General features: G+C 44.6%; 1 protein-coding gene across 1 annotated transcript in view; it reads left to right on the forward strand.

Moving 5' to 3' along the window:
• Positions 1–19,083, forward strand: part of LOC115167025 (TOX high mobility group box family member 3-like) — a 71,941-nt gene that overhangs the window by 42,352 nt on the left and 10,506 nt on the right. Inside the window, exons 2-3 of the mRNA XM_029721049.1 lie at positions 1,320–1,373; positions 14,230–14,472. Of these exons, the coding sequence (XP_029576909.1) occupies positions 1,320–1,373; positions 14,230–14,472 (297 nt within the window). The remainder of the gene's footprint in view (positions 1–1,319; positions 1,374–14,229; positions 14,473–19,083) is intronic.

The raw sequence follows: 19,083 nt of genomic DNA on the forward strand, positions 1-19,083 counted from the left end.
AAATCTGACACAGCGGCTGGATTAAAAAGAAGTTTATCTTTAAAATGGTGTACAGTACTTGTATGTTTGAGGAATTTGAATTCTGGGATTTCTGTTGTTTGAATTTGGCACCCTGCAATTTCACTGGCTAGCGTCCCACTCATACCAGAGAGGTTAACATTGCTGCTGATTCTACACGCTCTCTCTCCAAGGCATAGGCTAATTAATGGATACCATTCGTAGTTGATTAGCCACAGTTCTTTCGGTAATTACATTCGCATACTAACCACTCACAAGAAAACGAGGGGAGAAAAAAACAAAGGAGTGGAAAATAAATTAATGCACTTCTCATCTCGCTCTGATCTTAATTTGTTTCCACTATTGTTTGGCTTCCCCTTAAGATAAGAAACCATTTTTTCTCTCCCTCTATATTTGAGTTGTTCCACTTTCATAATGTTTCACTAGAATGACTTTGTAATAAATACACAAAAGGAGATTATTCCAGTGCTTTGTGAAAATGGAGAAAGTGTCTCACAGAGGGAGGACCCATGAAGACACAAACTTCTTCCCCTCTTCCTCCCTGCCCAGTGTAGGCTGGGGTTTGTGGGGTTTGTGCTGCTGCTGTAGCCTGGTCACAGAGAGGTGCATTGTGCTCTAGAGCCCAGCTGCTAGTGCATAATTCTTCATTCTGTGTCCCATTGTTCCTACCTGTCAGCACGCTTGTGTATCAGAAGAAAGGAAGTGGCAGCCATTTTGCTAGGAGGGCTATGTGTGTGGGTTTACGGGGCTCGTCATGAACGCAAAACACAGCGCTGTTGCTATTTCTTAACTAAACTAAAGGACACATTTTTTAATAGCTCATCTAGCTACACCTACCCCCTCCACTCATGCTTGCCTTTCACCAATCCAAAAAAACACAACCGCTCCATGTCCTATTGGTACTCTCCCACCATCTTTTTTTAGTTCCTTGGCAGCATCCTCCTCCCTTGGGTTACTTGAAGTTAATAACCTGCCAGAGCATCTTGATACTTTGCTTTGTGATGCAAACCCATGCTTAATTACCATCCCATAAGGCATGAATAGCCAGCCCAGATTTTCATTACCTTGCAGTGAATTGGCTACAGCCTCTCGAAAGACATATTTCTACTATGTGACAATAGAGCAATGTCACCCAAGCAGAAACAACTAGGACTAAACTCAACACGTGAACGTGAAAAACGTAAACGCAAGTGACACTAATTGAATGGATCTGTGAAAGGAAATATCTATGTGACACTGATTTGACATAATCTTGGTACGAGGCCAGAGGTATAATGATGATCTGTTCTCTTCTCTTGCAGTTTGCCAACAACAACAACTACATGAACATGGCAGATGTCTCTGGTGGTGGTGATGTAAGTATCCCTTCTCCACTTTCCTCAACTATCCCTTCTCCACGTTCTGATCTCTTCTCCACGTTCTGATCTCTTCTCCACGTTCTGATCCCTTCTCCACGCTCTGATCCCTTCTCCATGTTCTGATCCCTTCTCTACATTCTGATCATGTAAAGGCCAATAATGGAGATGTAGGGAAGTCAATGAATCAGATGTCAAAGATAACAACTACTATTTGTCTGACAGTGGACCGGCATACAAGCTATAGTAAATTATAGACTACAATTGTTTTTAACATCGAGTAAGGCTTTGTTGTATTGCTGTTAAATTGCTTCATACTGAAGCAAGACCCTGCATAGATTGATAGTAAGATTAGTTAAGTTCAATATAGAGCCCTCTCTTCTGAAAGCCGTGTGATGTGTCTAGCTTGACAGGACTCAGCAAGCCAAGGTGAGGTGTTAGGGATGTAAACACCTGTTTTCCCTCATGTTCCAAGACATGATCAAGGAGCCTGAGGAGAAACACGTGCCATCACTCTCAAAACCACTCTCTGTCTTGCCTGGCAGTTCCAATGCCTTGAATGTCATGTGGCATGACTTTAGAAGTGTCTGAATGATCTGTGTATGTTATGGTAAGGACACAAAGAGTAGGTTTGGGACTACTTCTGATGAGCTGCCGAAGTCACATTTCATGTCCCTCTGAGCATTGTTGACTGAGGATTCAACAGTGTGCTAAATATACCAGTGTAGTCGACCTCCACCCTCTCTCCTGCCCTGTCATTAGGGAGAAGTGAACCAAAAATACCCATCATCCCTCCACAATAGTTCAAAACAGGGCAATCTCATACTGTTTAGTGTACCAGGGTGCTGTCTAAAGAGAGACTGATATAGCCTGCTCTCTCAACCATGGACCAAGCAACCACAGTATTGCCATAGAGAAGAGGATAACAGATGCCTTTGTAATGTTACACATCACATCTCTCTCCATGGTTGAGAAAGCTATAGTTTCTTAACTCATTAGCTCAATGGTGAGGCTACTTAGTCAAGCAGTTACAGTACAGCAGGGACTGCACCGACTGACCCAACTACAAAGCTTTAATAGAGTCTTATAGGGAGATGTTTCATTTGCCAACACATTTGCTAAAACTGGGTGCATCCATCCTCCATGTCTAGGGGCTGCTGAGGCCAAAGAAATATAATTACTAGAACCGGCATCCTCATGCAACTCAATGTGCCATGGTCAAAGGGGCTTTTTTTTAACCCAATCTAGTTGCTCTACTTCAATGGCTGAGGCCCTCTGTGGTGAGGCGAGTGGAGGCCACGCCATCACAAGCTGTTCAGAGATCATTCAGCACAAGCTGTGAAAGCCCAGTGTGGCTGGACTGGCTGGGTGGGGGCTAGTGGACTGACTGGGTGGGGGCTGGTGGGCTGGTGGTAGGGGGAAGGCAGGAGAGTTGATAGAACAGCCAAGCAGCTCATTTGCATTTGATCAAAAGGAGCAACTGTTTCCAGTGTTACGGCGCAGATGGCATTGTACTTCAGCCCACATTTTGTGTGTGTGTGTGTGTGTGTGTGTGTGTGTGTGTGTGTGTGTGTGTGTGTGTGTGTGTGTGTGTGTGTGTGTGTGTGTGTGTGTGTGTGTGGAGAGATATAGTAAAATATGTCTGAGTGTAACCACAAACAGAGCACAGATTATTTATCTTTTCTAATGAAAAAAAAAGGATTGGAGTGTGTGAAGTATTGTTTCTTGTAACCTGAACTGAGGAGAAATTTAAGTGACTTTCCACTTTGAATGGTGTAATTTCACACTAACATGAGATTTCTCTCTACTGTAACGCTGTATTAATCAAGTTAATGTGACAGGCCTTGGCTCTGGGTGCACTGGAAGGGAAGGCTTCTGTACCAGCACCAGCCAAAATGGATCTGGCTCCATGATGAATGAGTGACTAACAGCAGCTAAATATATACAACTGCATTCTGCATAGACAATTGAGGCTAACGGTAATTGTAAAAAAAAAACATCCAGTTCTCTTGTAGCTCTTGTATAATGCAGAACACTGAGTCATCTTTACACAAACACTACTGGCTATTTACTCACTGGTATACTCAAACTCAGAGAACATCATTAAATTAGCCAATATGCTTATTCAAATAGATAAAACAATATTAGATACTTAGATGACTAGTGTATCAAAATAAACCAATATGCTTATCCAATAGATAAAATAACATTGAATATGTAGATGGCTGGTGTATCAAAATCAACCAAAACGTCATATGCAACAGATAAAATAACATTGGATATTTACTGTAGATGGCTGGTGTGTTATTACCTTCTGCACTTACAGAATGAGATAAGATGACCTTGGTGTGCTCCTGTTAAAACACCCATCCTAACAGGGAGGCTTGACTGCTCTCCTTAGAGAGTATGATACTGTACACCGGGATTCAATTCCACTCAACGGTGGGTATCACTTCTCCCTTCCAATCAAATTAGACAGGAGTAATGATCTATGCAGAAATGGATTCGAGATGGTTACAAATTTGTAATGTTGATTGCGGGCCCACCGTGATGTTATCATTTGAGTATCTTTATGCTCCTCTGCCTCTCTAGATGTTGGAAACTGGAGTCTCCATCCTGGCTCTATTGATCCCAGGGCCTATTATATTCAGTAATTGCATGGCTCTGCCTTTAACAAGTCTTGGTTATTGCATCTGTGAATTGGATTACAGAAGTTTATTGAAAGGGTGGAGATATTGCCTCAAAAGCTTTTTCTTGCTGCTGTCTTCGATATTGGGATTGAGAACACCATACATGTTCTAGATAGAAGGAATATGAGATAGATTGGAGTCCTCGATGGTTCACAAAAACACATCAGATCAGAAGCATCTGAAACTCAACCATTAATCGTCTCATGCTTTTCCTGAACATTTCCATAATCCTTGCCTGTTAACTCCAATAGTCAACACTTTAGCAGTGAGCCAATGTGTTTGTCATAAACCTGATGGCCTTTTCACCATGCACGTAATGCTGCCTGTGTATTAACAACACATTACATCATACAACACTGGGGGATCTGTGGCTGCCTGGGAGATTCCCTATATATCTGCCCAGACATGCTGGATTGATCTAGTCTGGCCTCAGCTCCCTCTTACAAGCCCTGCTCTGCCCCCTATGCCATCGGACCCTACGCCTGCCCATGGAACGACCCGTCACACATGCACGCACACATAACACAAACAACACATACACACACAGTGTCCGACATGGACACACACACACACACACACACACACACACACACACACACACACACACACACACACACACACACACACACACACACACACACACACACACACACACACACACACACAAACATGAAGCCAGCATCTGGTTTGCTTGGCACTTGGCTGTGCTGAGCTTTTATAACAATGTAAATGGATAACCAGGCTGCTGATGTGAAGGAAGCGGATTGTGCGTCTCTTAATCTGAGATCAGAGCCCCTCTAAACTGCTCCTGGTGCAGAATTAGCCAGGCTTTATGTGAAGTGACACCAGGCAGTGATGCTGCAATGCTGTAACACTCTTGGCTCCACCAGCCATCCAGCCAGGCAGGCAGGCAGACAGGCACTCCTAGTCTGGCACCTCTCCCCCCTGAGGAATTGTTTTATTTTTTTTATTTCACCTTTATTTTAATCAGGTAGGCTAGTTGAGAACAAGTTCTCATTTGCAACTACGACCTGGCCAAAATAAAGCAAAGCAGTTCGACACATACAACAACACAGAGTTACACATGGAATAAACAAACATACAATCAATAATACAGTAGAAAAATCTATATACAGCATGTGCAAATGAGGTAGGATAAGAGAGGTAAGACAATTATTAGGCCGTGGTGGCGAAGTAATTACAATATAGCCATTAAATACTGGAATGGTAGAATGTGCAGAAGATGAATGTGCAAGTAGAGATACTGGGGTGCAAAGGAGCAAGATAAATAAATAAATACAGTATGGGGATTAGGGAGATTGGATGTGCTATTTACAGATGAGCTATGTACAGGTGCAGTGATCTGTGAGCTGCTCTGACAGCTGGTGCTTAAAGCTAGTGAGGGAGGTAAGAGTCTCCAGCTTCAGAGATTTTTGCAGTTCGTTCCAGTCATTGGCAGCAGAGAACTGGAAGGAGAGGCGGCCGAAGGAAGAATTGGCTTTGGGGGTGACCAGCGAGATATACCTGCTGGAGTGCGTGCTACGGGTGGGTGCTGCTATGGTGACCAGTGAGCTGAGATAAGGCGTGGCTTTACCTAGCAGAGACTTGTAGATGACCTGGAGCCAGTGGGTTTGGCGACGAGTATGAAGCGAGGGCCAGCCAACGAGAGTGTACAGGTCGCAGTGGTGGGTAGTATATGGGGCTTTGGTGACAAAACGGATGGCACTGTGATAGACTGCATCCAATTTGTTGAGTAGAGTGTTGGAGGCTATTTTGTAAATGACATCGCCAAAGTCGAGGATCGGTAGGATAGTCAGTTTTACGAGGGCATGTTTGGCAGCATGAGTGAAGGATGCTTTGTTGCGGAATAGGAAGCCGATTCTAGATTTCATTTTGGATTGGAGATGTTTAATGTGAGTCTGGAAGGAGAGTTTACAGTCTAACCAGACACCTAGGTATTTGTAGTTGTCCACATATTCTAAGTCGCAACCGTCCAGAGTAGTGATGCTGGACGGGCTGGCAGGTGCGGGTAGCGATCGGTTGAAGAGCATGCATTTAGTTTTACTTGCATTTAAGAGCAGTTGGAGGCCAAGGAAGGACAGTTGAATGGCATTGAAGCTCATCTGGAGGTTAGCTAACACAGTGTCCAAAGAAGGGCCAGCGGTATACAGAATGGTGTTGTCTGCGTGGAGGTGGTTCAAAGAATCACCAGCAGCAAGAGCGACATAATTGATGTATACGGAGAAGAGAGTCGGCCTGAGAATTGAAGCCTGTGGCACCCCTATAGAGACTGCCAGAGGTCCGGACAACAGGCCCTCAGATCTGACATACTGAACTCTATCAGAGAAGTAGTTGATGAACCAGACGAGGCAATCATTTGAGAAACCAAGGCTGTTGAGTCTGCCAATATGAATGTCGTGATTGAGAGTTGAAAGCCTTAGCCAGGTCCATGAATACGGCTGCACAGTAATGTGTCTTATCGATGGTGGTTATGATATTGTTTAGGACCTTGAGCGTGACTGAGGTGCACCCATGACCAGCTCTGAAACCAGATTGCATAGTGGAGAAGGTACGGTGGGATTCGAAATGGTTGGTAATCTGTTTGTTAACTTGGCTTTCGAAGACCTTAGAAAGGGAGGGTAGAATAGATATAGGTCTGTAGCAGTTTGGGTCTAGAGTGTCTCCCCCTTTGAAGAGGGGGATGACCGCGGCAGCTTTCCAATCTATGGGAATCTCAGACGATACAAAAGAGCGGTTGAACAGGCTAGTAATAGGGGTTGCAACAATTTTGGCAGATCATTTTAGAAAGAGAGGGTCCAGATTGTCTAGCCCGGCTGATTTGTAGGGGTCCAGATTTTGCAACTCTTTCAGAACATGATCTATCTGGATTTTGGTGAAGGAGAGGTGGGGGAGGTTTGGGCGAGTTGCTGTGGGGAGCGCAGGGCTGTTGACCGGGGTAGGAGTAGCCAGGTGGAAAGCATGGCCAGCCGTAGAAAAATGCTTATTGAAATTCTCAATTATAGTGGATTTATTGGTGGTAACAGAGTTTCCTAGCTTCAGTGCAGTGGGCAGCTGGGTGGAGGTGCTCTTACTCTACATGGACTTTACAGTGTCCCAGAACTTTTTTGAGTTTGTGCTACAGGATGCAAATTTCTGCTTGAAAAAGCTAGCCTTAGCTTTCCTAACTGCCTGTGTATATTTGTTCCTAACTTCCCTGAAAAGTTGCATATCACGGGGGCTGTTCGATGCTAATGCAGAACGCCACAGGATGTTTTTGTGCTGGTCAAGGGCAGTCAGGTCTGGAGAGAACCAAGGGCTATATCTGTTCCTGGTTCAAATTTTTTTGAATGGGGCATGTTTATTTAAAATGGTGAGGAAGGCACTTTTAAATAATAACCAGGCATCCTCTACTGACGGGATGAGGTCAATATCCTTCCAGGATACCCGGGCCAGGCCGATTAGAACCACAGACCCATTACGGATGCAGGCAATGAGGCAGTGATCGCTGAGATCTTGGTTGAAAACAGCAGAGGTGTATTTGGAGGGCAAGTTGGTTAGGATGATATCTATGAGGATGCCCGTGTTTACGGATTTGGGGTTGTACCTGGTGGGTTCATTGATAATTTGTGTGAGATTGAGGCCATCAAGCTTAGATTGTAGGATGGCCGGGTGTTAAGCATGTCACAGTTTAGGTCACCTAGCAGCACGGGCTTTGAGGATAGATGGGGGGCAATCAATTCACATATGGTGTTCAGGGCACAGCTGGGGGCAGAGGGTGGTCTATAGCAAGCGGCAACGGTGAGAGACTTGTTTCTGGAAAGATGGATTTTAAAAGTAGAATCTCGAATTGTTTGGGTACAGACCTGGATAATAAGACAGAACTCTGCAGGCTATCTCTGCAGTAGATTGCAACACCGCCCCTTTTGGCAGTTCTATCTTGTCGGAAAATGTTATAGTTCGGGATGGAAATTTCAGGGGTTTTGGTGGTTTTCCTAAGCCAGGATTCAGACACGTCTAAGACATCTGGGTTGGCAGAGTATGCTAAAGCAGTGAATAAAGCAAACTTATGGAGTAGGCTTCTAATGTTAACATGCATGAAACCAAGGCTTTTACGGTTACAGAAGTCAACAAACGAGAGCACCTGGGGAGTAGGAGTGGAGCTAGGCATTGCAGGTCCTGGATTAACCTCTACATCACCAGAGGAACAGAGGAGAAGTAGGATAAGGGTATGGCTAAAGGCTATAAGAATAGAGGCCTGCCCTGCACTGACAGCTGACACACTCCCGCCGTACCCCAGACGAGCCTTAGCTAACTTCATGTCTCAATTTTCAGCTCCCAACTCGTGCAGATGTTAATTTGGATCATCATTAAGGACGGGAGACGAGGAACACAACCACAGTCTTTGATACCGATCTCACTTCCTCTCTCCCTCCCTTCCTCCTTCCCTCGCTCCCTCCCTCCGTTACACTATTTAGCAGAAACTAGGAAAGAAAACATTCCTCTATTCCTGCCCTCCAGGGGCAGGTCTGTTTATCTTAAAGGTCACAGTCACATTTGCTCTGTTTTACTATAAAAATGGAACTCACCTTTGCTCACCTTCATCTTAGGGAAGGCTGTCTCAAACCCCGTCCTGCTTGCCTCTATAATTCAGGCCACAATGCATCAGCCTACGGTCCAACATCCCTATCCAGCTCTGTTCACTGTCCTGGTTTAGCTTCTTCCACACAGATCTTGGCAAGTTGTACCCATATGAAAAGGTCAGAGAGTAATACAAATGAATTTAATGGTGATGTCCTTTTTTCCTCCCCTAAAGTATCCTTCTGAGGCCTGTGAAACCAGCCAAACAAACAGAGGCCCTTTTTACTGCACATCATTCTTCTCTAATGACAGGTTCAGATTGGTAATGAAGCCTGTGATGATGATGTTCTCTCCTGATCACTGCCATGTGGCCCTGGCTATAGCTCTACACCGTTGAGTCATGACAGTTCCCCTTTTACACTATTTATGTTTTAAACACTTTGTGTTTTCATTGTTAGGCATGGAGACAAAACAGGTTCCAGTGCTTTTTCAGTGACGTTAACATGAAATAAGATGGCAGTAGTAGAGTAGTGCACAGTAAATGGTTTGTTTTAAGCTTTCTGTAATTTATCCTGCTCTCCTCTACACTCTTAGAAAAAATATATATCACAAACCTTAAATGGGTCTTTGGCTGTTCCTATAGGAGAACTCTTTGAAGAACCCCTTTTGAAAAAAAGGGTTCCAAAAGGGTTCTTTGGCTGTCCCCATAGGAGAACCTATTTTGAATCCAGGTAAAACCCCTTTGGGTTCTATGTAGGACCTTTTCCACAGAGGGTTCTACATGGAACCCAAAAGGGTTATCTTATGGGGACAGCCAAAGAACCCTTTTGGAGCCCTTTTTTCTAAGAGAGTATAAAAGTGTCCGTATGCTTCCCAACTGAAACAGTTCATGCACAAATTATGATGACATTTTATGACATTTTTGTTTGTTTTGGCCTTCGGCAAGGGTTTTTTCGGCTGTTCATAAACACGATATTTTTTCTCAAGGCAAGCCGAATCTGTGCCCTTTCGTCTGTAATTGGTCAACAGTAGGGATTGTTCGATGAAGTGTTTGTTGTCATTCAACGATAGACGACTCGTTTTCATGCACATTTTTTCACTTGAGAAATACTAAACCCAACATCCTAGTTAGATGTAAAATTGCACGACTAAGATCTCCTTGGTAAAACCATCAAAATTAAAGACCGATTTTTTTTCTTATCTTAGATTAGTCTTTCATTTTGAGGAATTCTATACTGGCTACGGCGTCTCAAGATGGACTAACTAGTAATATTGGCATTTTTTTTCAAATTTTTCAAGTGAAGGTCTTTTCAAGCAAAGGTCGAAGATATGCGAGCACACTAGTTTGGTGCGCCTAGCCGAGTTCTGCTAGGCGCCCGCCAAACCGAAGCATGAGGAAGCCTTAAGCCAGAGTCCAGAGCTGTGATGAACATGCAGTGGCTCCTTCAGAAAGGAGAACTGATTGAACAGCTGTGAAACAAGCGTCAGAAAGTTGAAAAGTGGTCTGAAACTAGGGGAACAGGAAAATACAACTCTATTAACTGTCTCTGCCTCTGGAATTCATCAGTGCTTGTCAAGACAGCTGCCCTGAGTAGGCATTGCATTAGTTTCAAGTGTCTGTGTGCTAAAGCAAGCAACAGAAACATTACTACTCTCTAATCAAGGACTAGGCTGGCATATTCCCTCTGCTGCCACTGCCTTGGGTTTTTTCATTGCCTGTTCTAGAGAAAGAGAAAGAGAAAAAGAGAGTGAGAGAGACTGATGGACTTCTGTTCTGCCTCCCCTCTAAGCTTGCCCTGGTAAAAAGTGTATTAACACTGATATCAACACACTGACCTAAAGCTAACAGAAATATGTTTTTCAACTCGATTTAAGACCTTTGATATTGAGAAAAGAGTATCTTGACTGCCATGCTAGTAGTTGCTATATCCAATTGTGGCGCGTCCTATATGCATGTAACTCAGATGTGGTCATTGTGGGTCGCTATGTGAATACGTTGGCCTTTTACAGAGTGGCTTAAGGAATGTACCAATGAAGACAAGACCAGCAGTAGGTGAGCAGAGCAGTTGGTACCGTCTCCAAGAATCCAAATAAGCTAATTAAGTGTGACCAAAAGCTTGAATTCTGCAGGCAGAGGGATTAGACTGTTTGATGAGCAGATTTAAGGGTTCAACCAAGGGGAACAATGAGAAACCCTTCTGGCCAAGCGTAATATTTCTCAGAACATTTTCTTTAAACCCATGTTTCTGTGACGTGTATTTTCTCTGCACTTCAGACCCAACATCTTCCATCCCTGAGATTAAAGGGCTTTTATCATGTATCCTCTCCTCTCTCATGATTTCTTAACTTTTTTGCAGTTGCTTTTTTCCCCCCTCTTCCCTCCTTACTTTGCTCAGAGTGGACTTTAATGGGTTTTAAGAAATGTTACATCTCTGTATGGTTATAGATAAGTGTTAGTACCACTCCACCTAACTTCTCATCCTTTAAACAATAAATCCCTGAAAGGAAGGCTTCATGCAGGTATGAGAGATAAGAGTGATTCCAACTCGGATGGAAACATCTGTTTTGTGCGTCTGATTAAATCCCCATGGGAGCATAGGAGAGTTGCAGATATTCATTTTTTCCTTTGATTATAATTAATGTACATTTTTGTAGGGGTTCACACATTTTTCATAAGGAAAAATCTACTCTGAAATTTTGAAGTGGAAATTACAAACTTCAGAATCATTTTTACACCTCAAATACACTACATGTTTAACATTTCCTGCATTGCAGGAAAGTTCTCTGTAACATGATCATTGGGATCATTCCAGAGTTGTTGTCACGCCCTGACCCGAGAGAGAGGGTTTGTTTCTCTATGTGGTTAGGTCAGGGTGTGGGGTGGGCATTCTATGTTTTGTATTTCTTTGTGTTGGGCCGAGTATGGTTCCTAACCAGAGGCAGCTGTCTATTGTTGTCTCTGATTAGGAACCATACTTAGGCAGCCTTTTTTCCACCTATGTTTGTGGGATCTTATTTTTGTATTGCTTTGTGTGCCTACAGAACGTGACGGTCATATTTTCTTTGTTCATTACTTTTTATTCGTGTTCTGAGTAAATAAATCACAAGATGAGCATATTCTACGCTGCACCTTGGTCGACTCCTTTTGACGAACGTTACAGAAGATCCCACCACAAAAAGACCAAGCAGCATGGGCAGGATGACTGGACCTGGGAGGAGATCCTGGATGGGGCAGGACCTTGGACAAGGCCGGGAGAGTATCGCTGCCCGCCGGAGGAGATAGAGGCAGCAAAGGCGGAATGGCGATACTGGGAAGAACGGCTAGGCAAGCAACAGGAGGCCGAGAGGCAGCGGCCCAAAAAAATTGGAGGGGGGGGCACACGGGTAGATTGGCTAAGGCGGTTTTAAGACCTGAGCCAACTCCTTGTGCTTACCGTGGGGAGCGAGTGACCGAGCAAGCACCGTGTTATGCGGTGATGTACACTGTGTCACCAGTGCGCATTCACAGCCCAGTGCGCTCGGTGCAAGCTCCTCACCGTTGCCGTGCTAGAATTGGCCGTCAGCCAGGAAGAAGTGCGCCGGCTCAGCGTATCTGGTCTCCAGTGCGTCTCTACGGCCCAGGTTATCCTGCGCCTGCTCTACGCACAGTACCCCCGTTCACCAGCGCAGCACAGTTCGTCTTGTACCAGCGCCCCGCCCGTGCTGGGCTACAGTGACCATCCAGCCAGGATGGGGTGTGCCAGCACTGAGCTCCAGACCTCCGGTGCGCCTCCACGGCCCAGTGTGCCCTGTGCCTGCTCTGCGCACCCAGTCTCCTGTGCGTCTCCCCAGTCCGGTGACACCGGTTCCAGCTCCACGTAGGAAGCCTTCAGTGATGATCAATGGTCTGAAGCCTCCAGTGATAATCCATGGCCCGGAGCCTGTAGGGATGATCCATGGCACGAAGCCTCCAGTGATGATCCATGGCCCGGAGCCTGTAGGGATGATCCATGGCACGAAGCCTCCAGTGATGATCCATGGCCCGGAGCCTGTAGGGATGATCCATGGCACAAAGCCTCCAGTGATAATCCATGGCCCGGAGCCTCCAGTGATGATCCATGGCACAAAGCCTCCAGTGATGATCCATGGCGCGGAACCAGTAGTGAAGATCCATGGCACGAAGCCTGCAGCGACGGTCCCCAGTCCGGAACCTACAGAGACGCTCTCCAGTCCGGAGCATCCAGCAACGCTCTACAGTCCGGAGCCTCCAGCGATGCTCTACAGTCCAGAGCCTCCAGCGATGCTCTGCAGTCCGGAGCCTCCAGCGATGCTCTCCAGTCCGGAGCCTCCAGCGATGCTCTCTAGTCTGAAGCCTCCAGCGATGCTCTCCAGTCCGAAGCCTCCAGCGACGCTCCCCAGTCCGGAGCCTCCAGCGACGCTCCCCAGTCCGGAGCCTCCAGCGACGCCCCCCAGTCCGGAGTCTCCAGCGACGCTCCCCAGTCCAGAGCCTCCAGCGACGGTATGCAGCCCGGAGTCTTCAGCGGCGGTCTGCAGCCCCGAGTCTTCAGCGGCGGTCTGCAGCCCCGAGTCTTCAGCGGCGGTCTGCATCCCCGAGTCTTCAGCGGCGGTCTGCATCCCCGAGTCTTCAGCGGCGGCCTGCAGCCCAGAGTCTTCAGCGGTGGTCGGCAGTTCAGAGCCTCCGGCGCTGATCCACGGTTTGGTTCCTCCGGCGACACAGAAGCGGGGGGATCAGCGGCGGTGTGGGGGCTACGCCCCGAACCAGAGCCGCCGCCAAGTATAGATGCCCACCTGGACCCTCCCCTATAGGTTCAAGTTTGCGGCCGGGAGTCCGCACCTTTGGGGGGGGGGTACTGTCACGCCCTGACCTGAGAGAGAGGGTTTGTTTCTCTATGTGGTTAGGTCAGGGTGTGGGGTGGGCATTCTATGTTTTGTATTTCTTTGTGTTGGGCCGAGTATGGTTCCTAACCAGAGGCAGCTGTCTATCGTTGTCTCTGATTAGGAACCATACTTAGGCAGCCTTTTTTTGGGGATCTTATTTTTGTATTGCTTTGTGTGCCTACAGAACGTGACGGTCATATTTTCTTTGTTCATTACTTTTTATTCATGTTCTGAGTAAATAAATCACAAGATGAACATATTCCACGCTGCACCTTGGTCGACTCCTTTTGACGAACGTTACAGTTGTGGACATGCATTCTTTCTTTGATACGTTCTTCTGGCCTGCACCTGATAAATTGGATGTTCATATTTTTCTATTATTTCCATGAATTATAATCCACATAATAATTCACATTTCCTGTTGCTGCAGGATTATTTTCCTGCTGTAACAAACTGGCTCAAATTAAGATCTTACATCTGCAGATAGTTTTAGCTAAATGTCATTATAAAGTATCTAGGCTTGTAGCGACAGTACACATACATTGATCATAAATTAATCCATTGATGTGACAGTGTGCTTTTCCTTCCTTTTTCTCGCTCAGCCAACTTTCACTACTAGTTTCCTATACAGTACAGATGATCTGTATTTATTCGTAAACATGAATCCAATGATATGACCGTGTTCTTCCCTCTCCCTATCTGCTCTCTAGACATTCCACACCCCCAGCCTGGGAGACGAGGAGTTTGAGATCCCTCCCATCACCCCTCCTCCAGAGACAGAGTCTGGCCTGGGCCTATCGGATGTGGACTCCCCCTTCCCGGGGCACCCGCTCCAGCACAGGGGACCCTTCACCCCCCAGTTCCCCCCTCAGAGCCTTGAGCTGCCCTCCATCACCATCTCACGCAACCTCATGGACCAGGAAGGGCTCTCCAGTATCAACGGCCTGCCATTGGTGAGTACTAGACTGGACCAACACTTAGGGTTGAGGGGTTTAATAGATACTACGGTCACATGCATAGGCATCAAGTACAGCGTGCTATTAGGTCATGCACCTCTTCAATAATTATAGGGGTAGGGCGGGTATAAGGTGTCAATCTGATAGATCTGTTAATGCACAGAGAAAATAGAGTACCAAGCACCAACACTTGGGTACAGGATCAAGGTGCTGTCATATAAACAGGTCAGGAGAGCGCATGTGACTATTACAGTATGATCTGAGTACCAGGAGAATACCCTTACCCTTTATTAGGCCATAGAGTAACCTTCACTGCACTCAGTGCACACCTCCAGTTGTTACTGCATCTGGCACAGCATCTGGCCCGTTTATAAAGCTGGAGGATGGAATAGTATCAAAATGCTAGCTAGACAATGGTCGCAGTATGTAAATACTGAATTCTGTTTGGGTTTATAAAGGAAAAACAAATCCTACCAAAAGAACCCTCTGTAATAGGAAAATATATTAATGGATCGTGGGCATGATGGCACAATGTATTTTTTCCCCCACAGGGAGTGGTGAAAGTGAGTCCCCAAAAAGTGCCACTGTTTCATGGGTCCGTATACAGTATTATGTATGTTGGTTCCAGAAACTCTGTTCTGTAGATGCTGATGCATCATTCTGTTCTGTCCTGTCCCCTCCACTGTCACATGATGTGTTTCCATGCCTTTATCTACATGTTGTTATGTTCAGAGCCTGAATGCACTCAGTCAACTGACAGACAGAGCTTTGTTTGAGTTCAGAATCCCAGGTTTTGTATTTGGTTAAATAACACAATGCTACTAGAATTTACCTTTCGGTGTGAGTACTTAGAAAGGGAGTCAATGAATGGATCTCCAGCTTAGCCTTCCTGTCCATTGATGTGGATGAGAATGTGGAATGGTTCCGGAACCCGGTAATCACTTTCTTTATGTTGATAGAGTTCTATGTTATAGATTCAAAACATTTTGATAGAAAAAGCATTCTTAAATGCCATTGAGGATGAAATGCATTGAGGAGGAAACGTGGAAATGTCACTTGCTGTGAGATGATGATATTGATGCTGTGTTTTTTGTGGCTGAACTGCAAAAAAATCATTACATTGAACAAAAATATCATGACAGTTTTAGCCATATTATCCATGTAAAAATGTATTTCAGACCCCCCACTTTTAAACCAGACACATATGGTGAATCGCATATGACATTACAGAATATGTATTTACGTTCCAGTATGGGCAGGCACTAGAACATTTTATTGCCTTTTTTCCTCCATTCCATGCTGCTGGCATGTAAAATAATTGCAGCTTTTAAAATATCTGTGCTGCATAAGCGAGCCCCGGAAGGCTTTTGCCTAAAGAATTTTCATTTCATGGTCAGTTAAGCTTTTTTACATCTGGAGAAGAAACGGAACCTTGACACAATTACGGTCCTGACTGTTCTCACGACTTGGTGGAGGATTAGATTTGATTCTCCAACATTATTCCTCTTTAACACCATTTGCATGGCTCATGTCTCTGATTGTAAGGAGACTCTATTAAAACTACAGGGAAAGAATGTGAGGTTTCTGCTCCTTTGCCTCGTGGCATTGTCACTGGGAGACTGTTGCACACTGCTCTGCTCCTTTATCACTCAGCAAACATTGTGCCACAGACAGAAAGGCAGAAAGGCTTACCGACCGTGAACTCCATCCATTGTGTTCTGGATATGGGATTGATCCCCAAAAGTCCTGAACACAGAGACAATGCAGGGAAATTACATTGATCTATGCCATTGTCTTTGGTTTGAGATTTGAAAAGGGTTGAGGGAAGTAACTATTTTAATTAACTATATAGTGTTTATAAAAGTGTTATTACGTTTTAGGTTTATTTTGTCAGTGGAATGACATTGGGGGACAACATTATGTAGACTACACTGTTGTGTATCTCTTATTTGAAACGTCTGCAAGGACATATAAATAAACCATGCAAATAAACCATAGTAAATACGTTTCCCAACCAGCCACAGTTTTCATATTCCCCAAATAGTTTTCTCTGTTCTCTTAGCTCTGTGGCAGTGGGTAATTCGGAACTGTGATAGCCTCTCGCTACACCACCATGACAGAAAAAACAAACCAATGGGTGTACAATGTACCTGTACTATTTTCAAATCCCCCTCCATGTAGTTGCTCTGCCAAGTGTTCCACTAATTCCCTTCCCCTAATGCTCCATGTATGTCTAGCAAATTGGCCACAGATGCTATGGTTCTACAAAGAGAAATACATTTCTGTGGGCTGCAGACAGTCAGAAACGGCTGGCAGAAAGCAAGTCATTATTTATTTAATCTGCTCTCCTAACAAGCTTCTGACTGTCATTTGTGTCTCGCAGCATGTGTCCTCCTGATTTGTGATTTGGTCTCTGTCAATAGTGCCAAATACTATTGGAGGTGGAACTGCCAGTATCTATTTATTTAGAGCTCCCTTCATTCTCGCTTTCTTTTTCTCTCTCTCTCTCTCTCTCTCTCTCTCTCTCTCTCTCTCTCTCTCTCTCTCTCTCTCTCTCTCTCTCTCTCTCTCTCTCTCTCTCTCTCTCTCTCTCTCTCTCTCTCTCTCTCTCTCTCTCTCTCTCTCTCTCTCTCTCTCTCTCTCTCTCTCTCTCTGTCTCTCTCTGTCTCTCTCTGTCTCCGATGCACTGCACAGGCCTCTGGGTGCTATTTCAGAAAATCTCCTTGTCTTCTCTACTGTATCTTTGCACAGAATTAGACTTTTCCCGTGTTTCCTCCCTTGTAAGAAAGTAAAAGCATGGGTGGATATGGCTGTCTATAAAAAGGTCCCTTCTATGTGTCATATCTTCATAATTGGATTAGAAATAGCCCAAATATCCCACTTGAGTAGAAATTAATATGGAGTAAAATGCATCTTTCTAGGTTTGTTGCCCAAAATTGATGCAGAGATGCATGTTTATTGTATTTACATGAATACATACTGACTATTGGCCAAAGTCTAGTCAATAGGAATCTAATCTGCATCATTTGCGCTACATTCACCCTAATGGCTTATTACACACAAACATTTAGCCAGCTAGACTAGTACATTCATCCACAGTTGTTTTGCTCTATAGCCAACACCCAGCAATGCCATGCAATTGGGTCTGACCTGGGGATTTGTAGCTGACTGTATGTACAGTATGGTTAATTACACCCTGATAGTGTACAGATAGTCTATGAATGTAATCCCCTAGATTCTGACCCGTCACAAACCACTGTGTCTTGAATAAAATGGAAAATATGACCAGTGTTGCAGAAACAATGTTTTTTTTACACTCTCTTATCTTCCTTCCAAGCTGAGTAGCACTGACATCAGTTGTACATCAATTTCAGAGAGTGGATTTTTTTGTCATTCTTTTCTTCGTCCTGTTTCTTTTCTCTTTTTACTTTCAGCCAGACAGATGTTGTGACATATTGGGTCAGTCAGAAATGAAAGATATTCATGCAGGCATGCAATACTTGTAATGAAGTCTCAACCTGACCTTCTGTATGATTGATTCTGTAATTTAGTTTTCTCAGGCAGCCAGCGCTTGAAATGAAATGATATCATGTTGAACAACTTTTAAATACCCACAGTGCACCGGGGAAAATGGGGGAAGGTTGTGGAAGGGAAGAATTTGTTTTTGGGCTTGGGGGTTGGATAGAGAGGAGTTAGTCAGTGGACGGACTGTGACTGTGTATATGCACAGCAGTATAACGTGAGGTTTGTTAAAGCCAGAGACAGGAGAGAGGAGTCGAAAAACAATTTATCTTCATACTATTATAGCCTTTACCAGCATTCTAAATTCTATTTTTCTCATTTGGCTTAAGCACCAAGGTTCTGCGGCCAGGTAGCCGAAAAGGGAGTAAGAAAATAAGATGTACCCGTTTAAAAGCACATGCAATAAAGGACTATGTGCAGAGGACTGATAAACTATCTTTAATAGGACTGACCTTTCATGCTGGCGAAAGTTACTGGGGGATTCATCCTTATAATTACCATATAGATGATTTTACCCCTCTTCTGCAATGGAACATTTCCAAGAGCCTCTGTCGTTGATTGAATGGAAATTGAACTTGTTAACATTCTTTTCAGCCTGTTACGGCTCACACAGTGCCACTGGTAATACATTTCCCACCTCCCCAAATTCTGATTCCAATATCTTCAAAAACAGACCGAAGGCTCTTTTCATTGACATCACTGCTATTGAGATTTTATCTCTGGTACTTCTGAATGAGTAATATTGCATTTTCAGTCCAGCTGCTGTGTTTATTAGCCAGTGTGTTGTGGAAGGGTCTTGGCTATTGTTGGGTTTTTTATTGCATCTTATACATAGTTGTTGGGATGCTTTGGTGCAGGGGAGAGGATAGGATGCGTAGTCAAAGCCAACAACCTTCTATCAAACAAGCCAATATACTTGTGACGGCTTGACAGGTACACATGACTTGCTGTGTATCATTTTGCTGCTGGCTCCTTGAGCTTGAGGTTTTTTAAAAGGCATAGATGTTGAGAGACTCCATCTCAATATTTCCATCACAAGCCTTATTGATTGGAGAGTAGATTGCATAGACTCTGGGTTTACTTGTG

The sequence above is a fragment of the Salmo trutta genome, chromosome 29 (assembly GCF_901001165.1).
Source record: "Salmo trutta chromosome 29, fSalTru1.1, whole genome shotgun sequence".
NCBI classification, from domain to species: Eukaryota; Metazoa; Chordata; class Actinopteri; order Salmoniformes; family Salmonidae; genus Salmo; species Salmo trutta.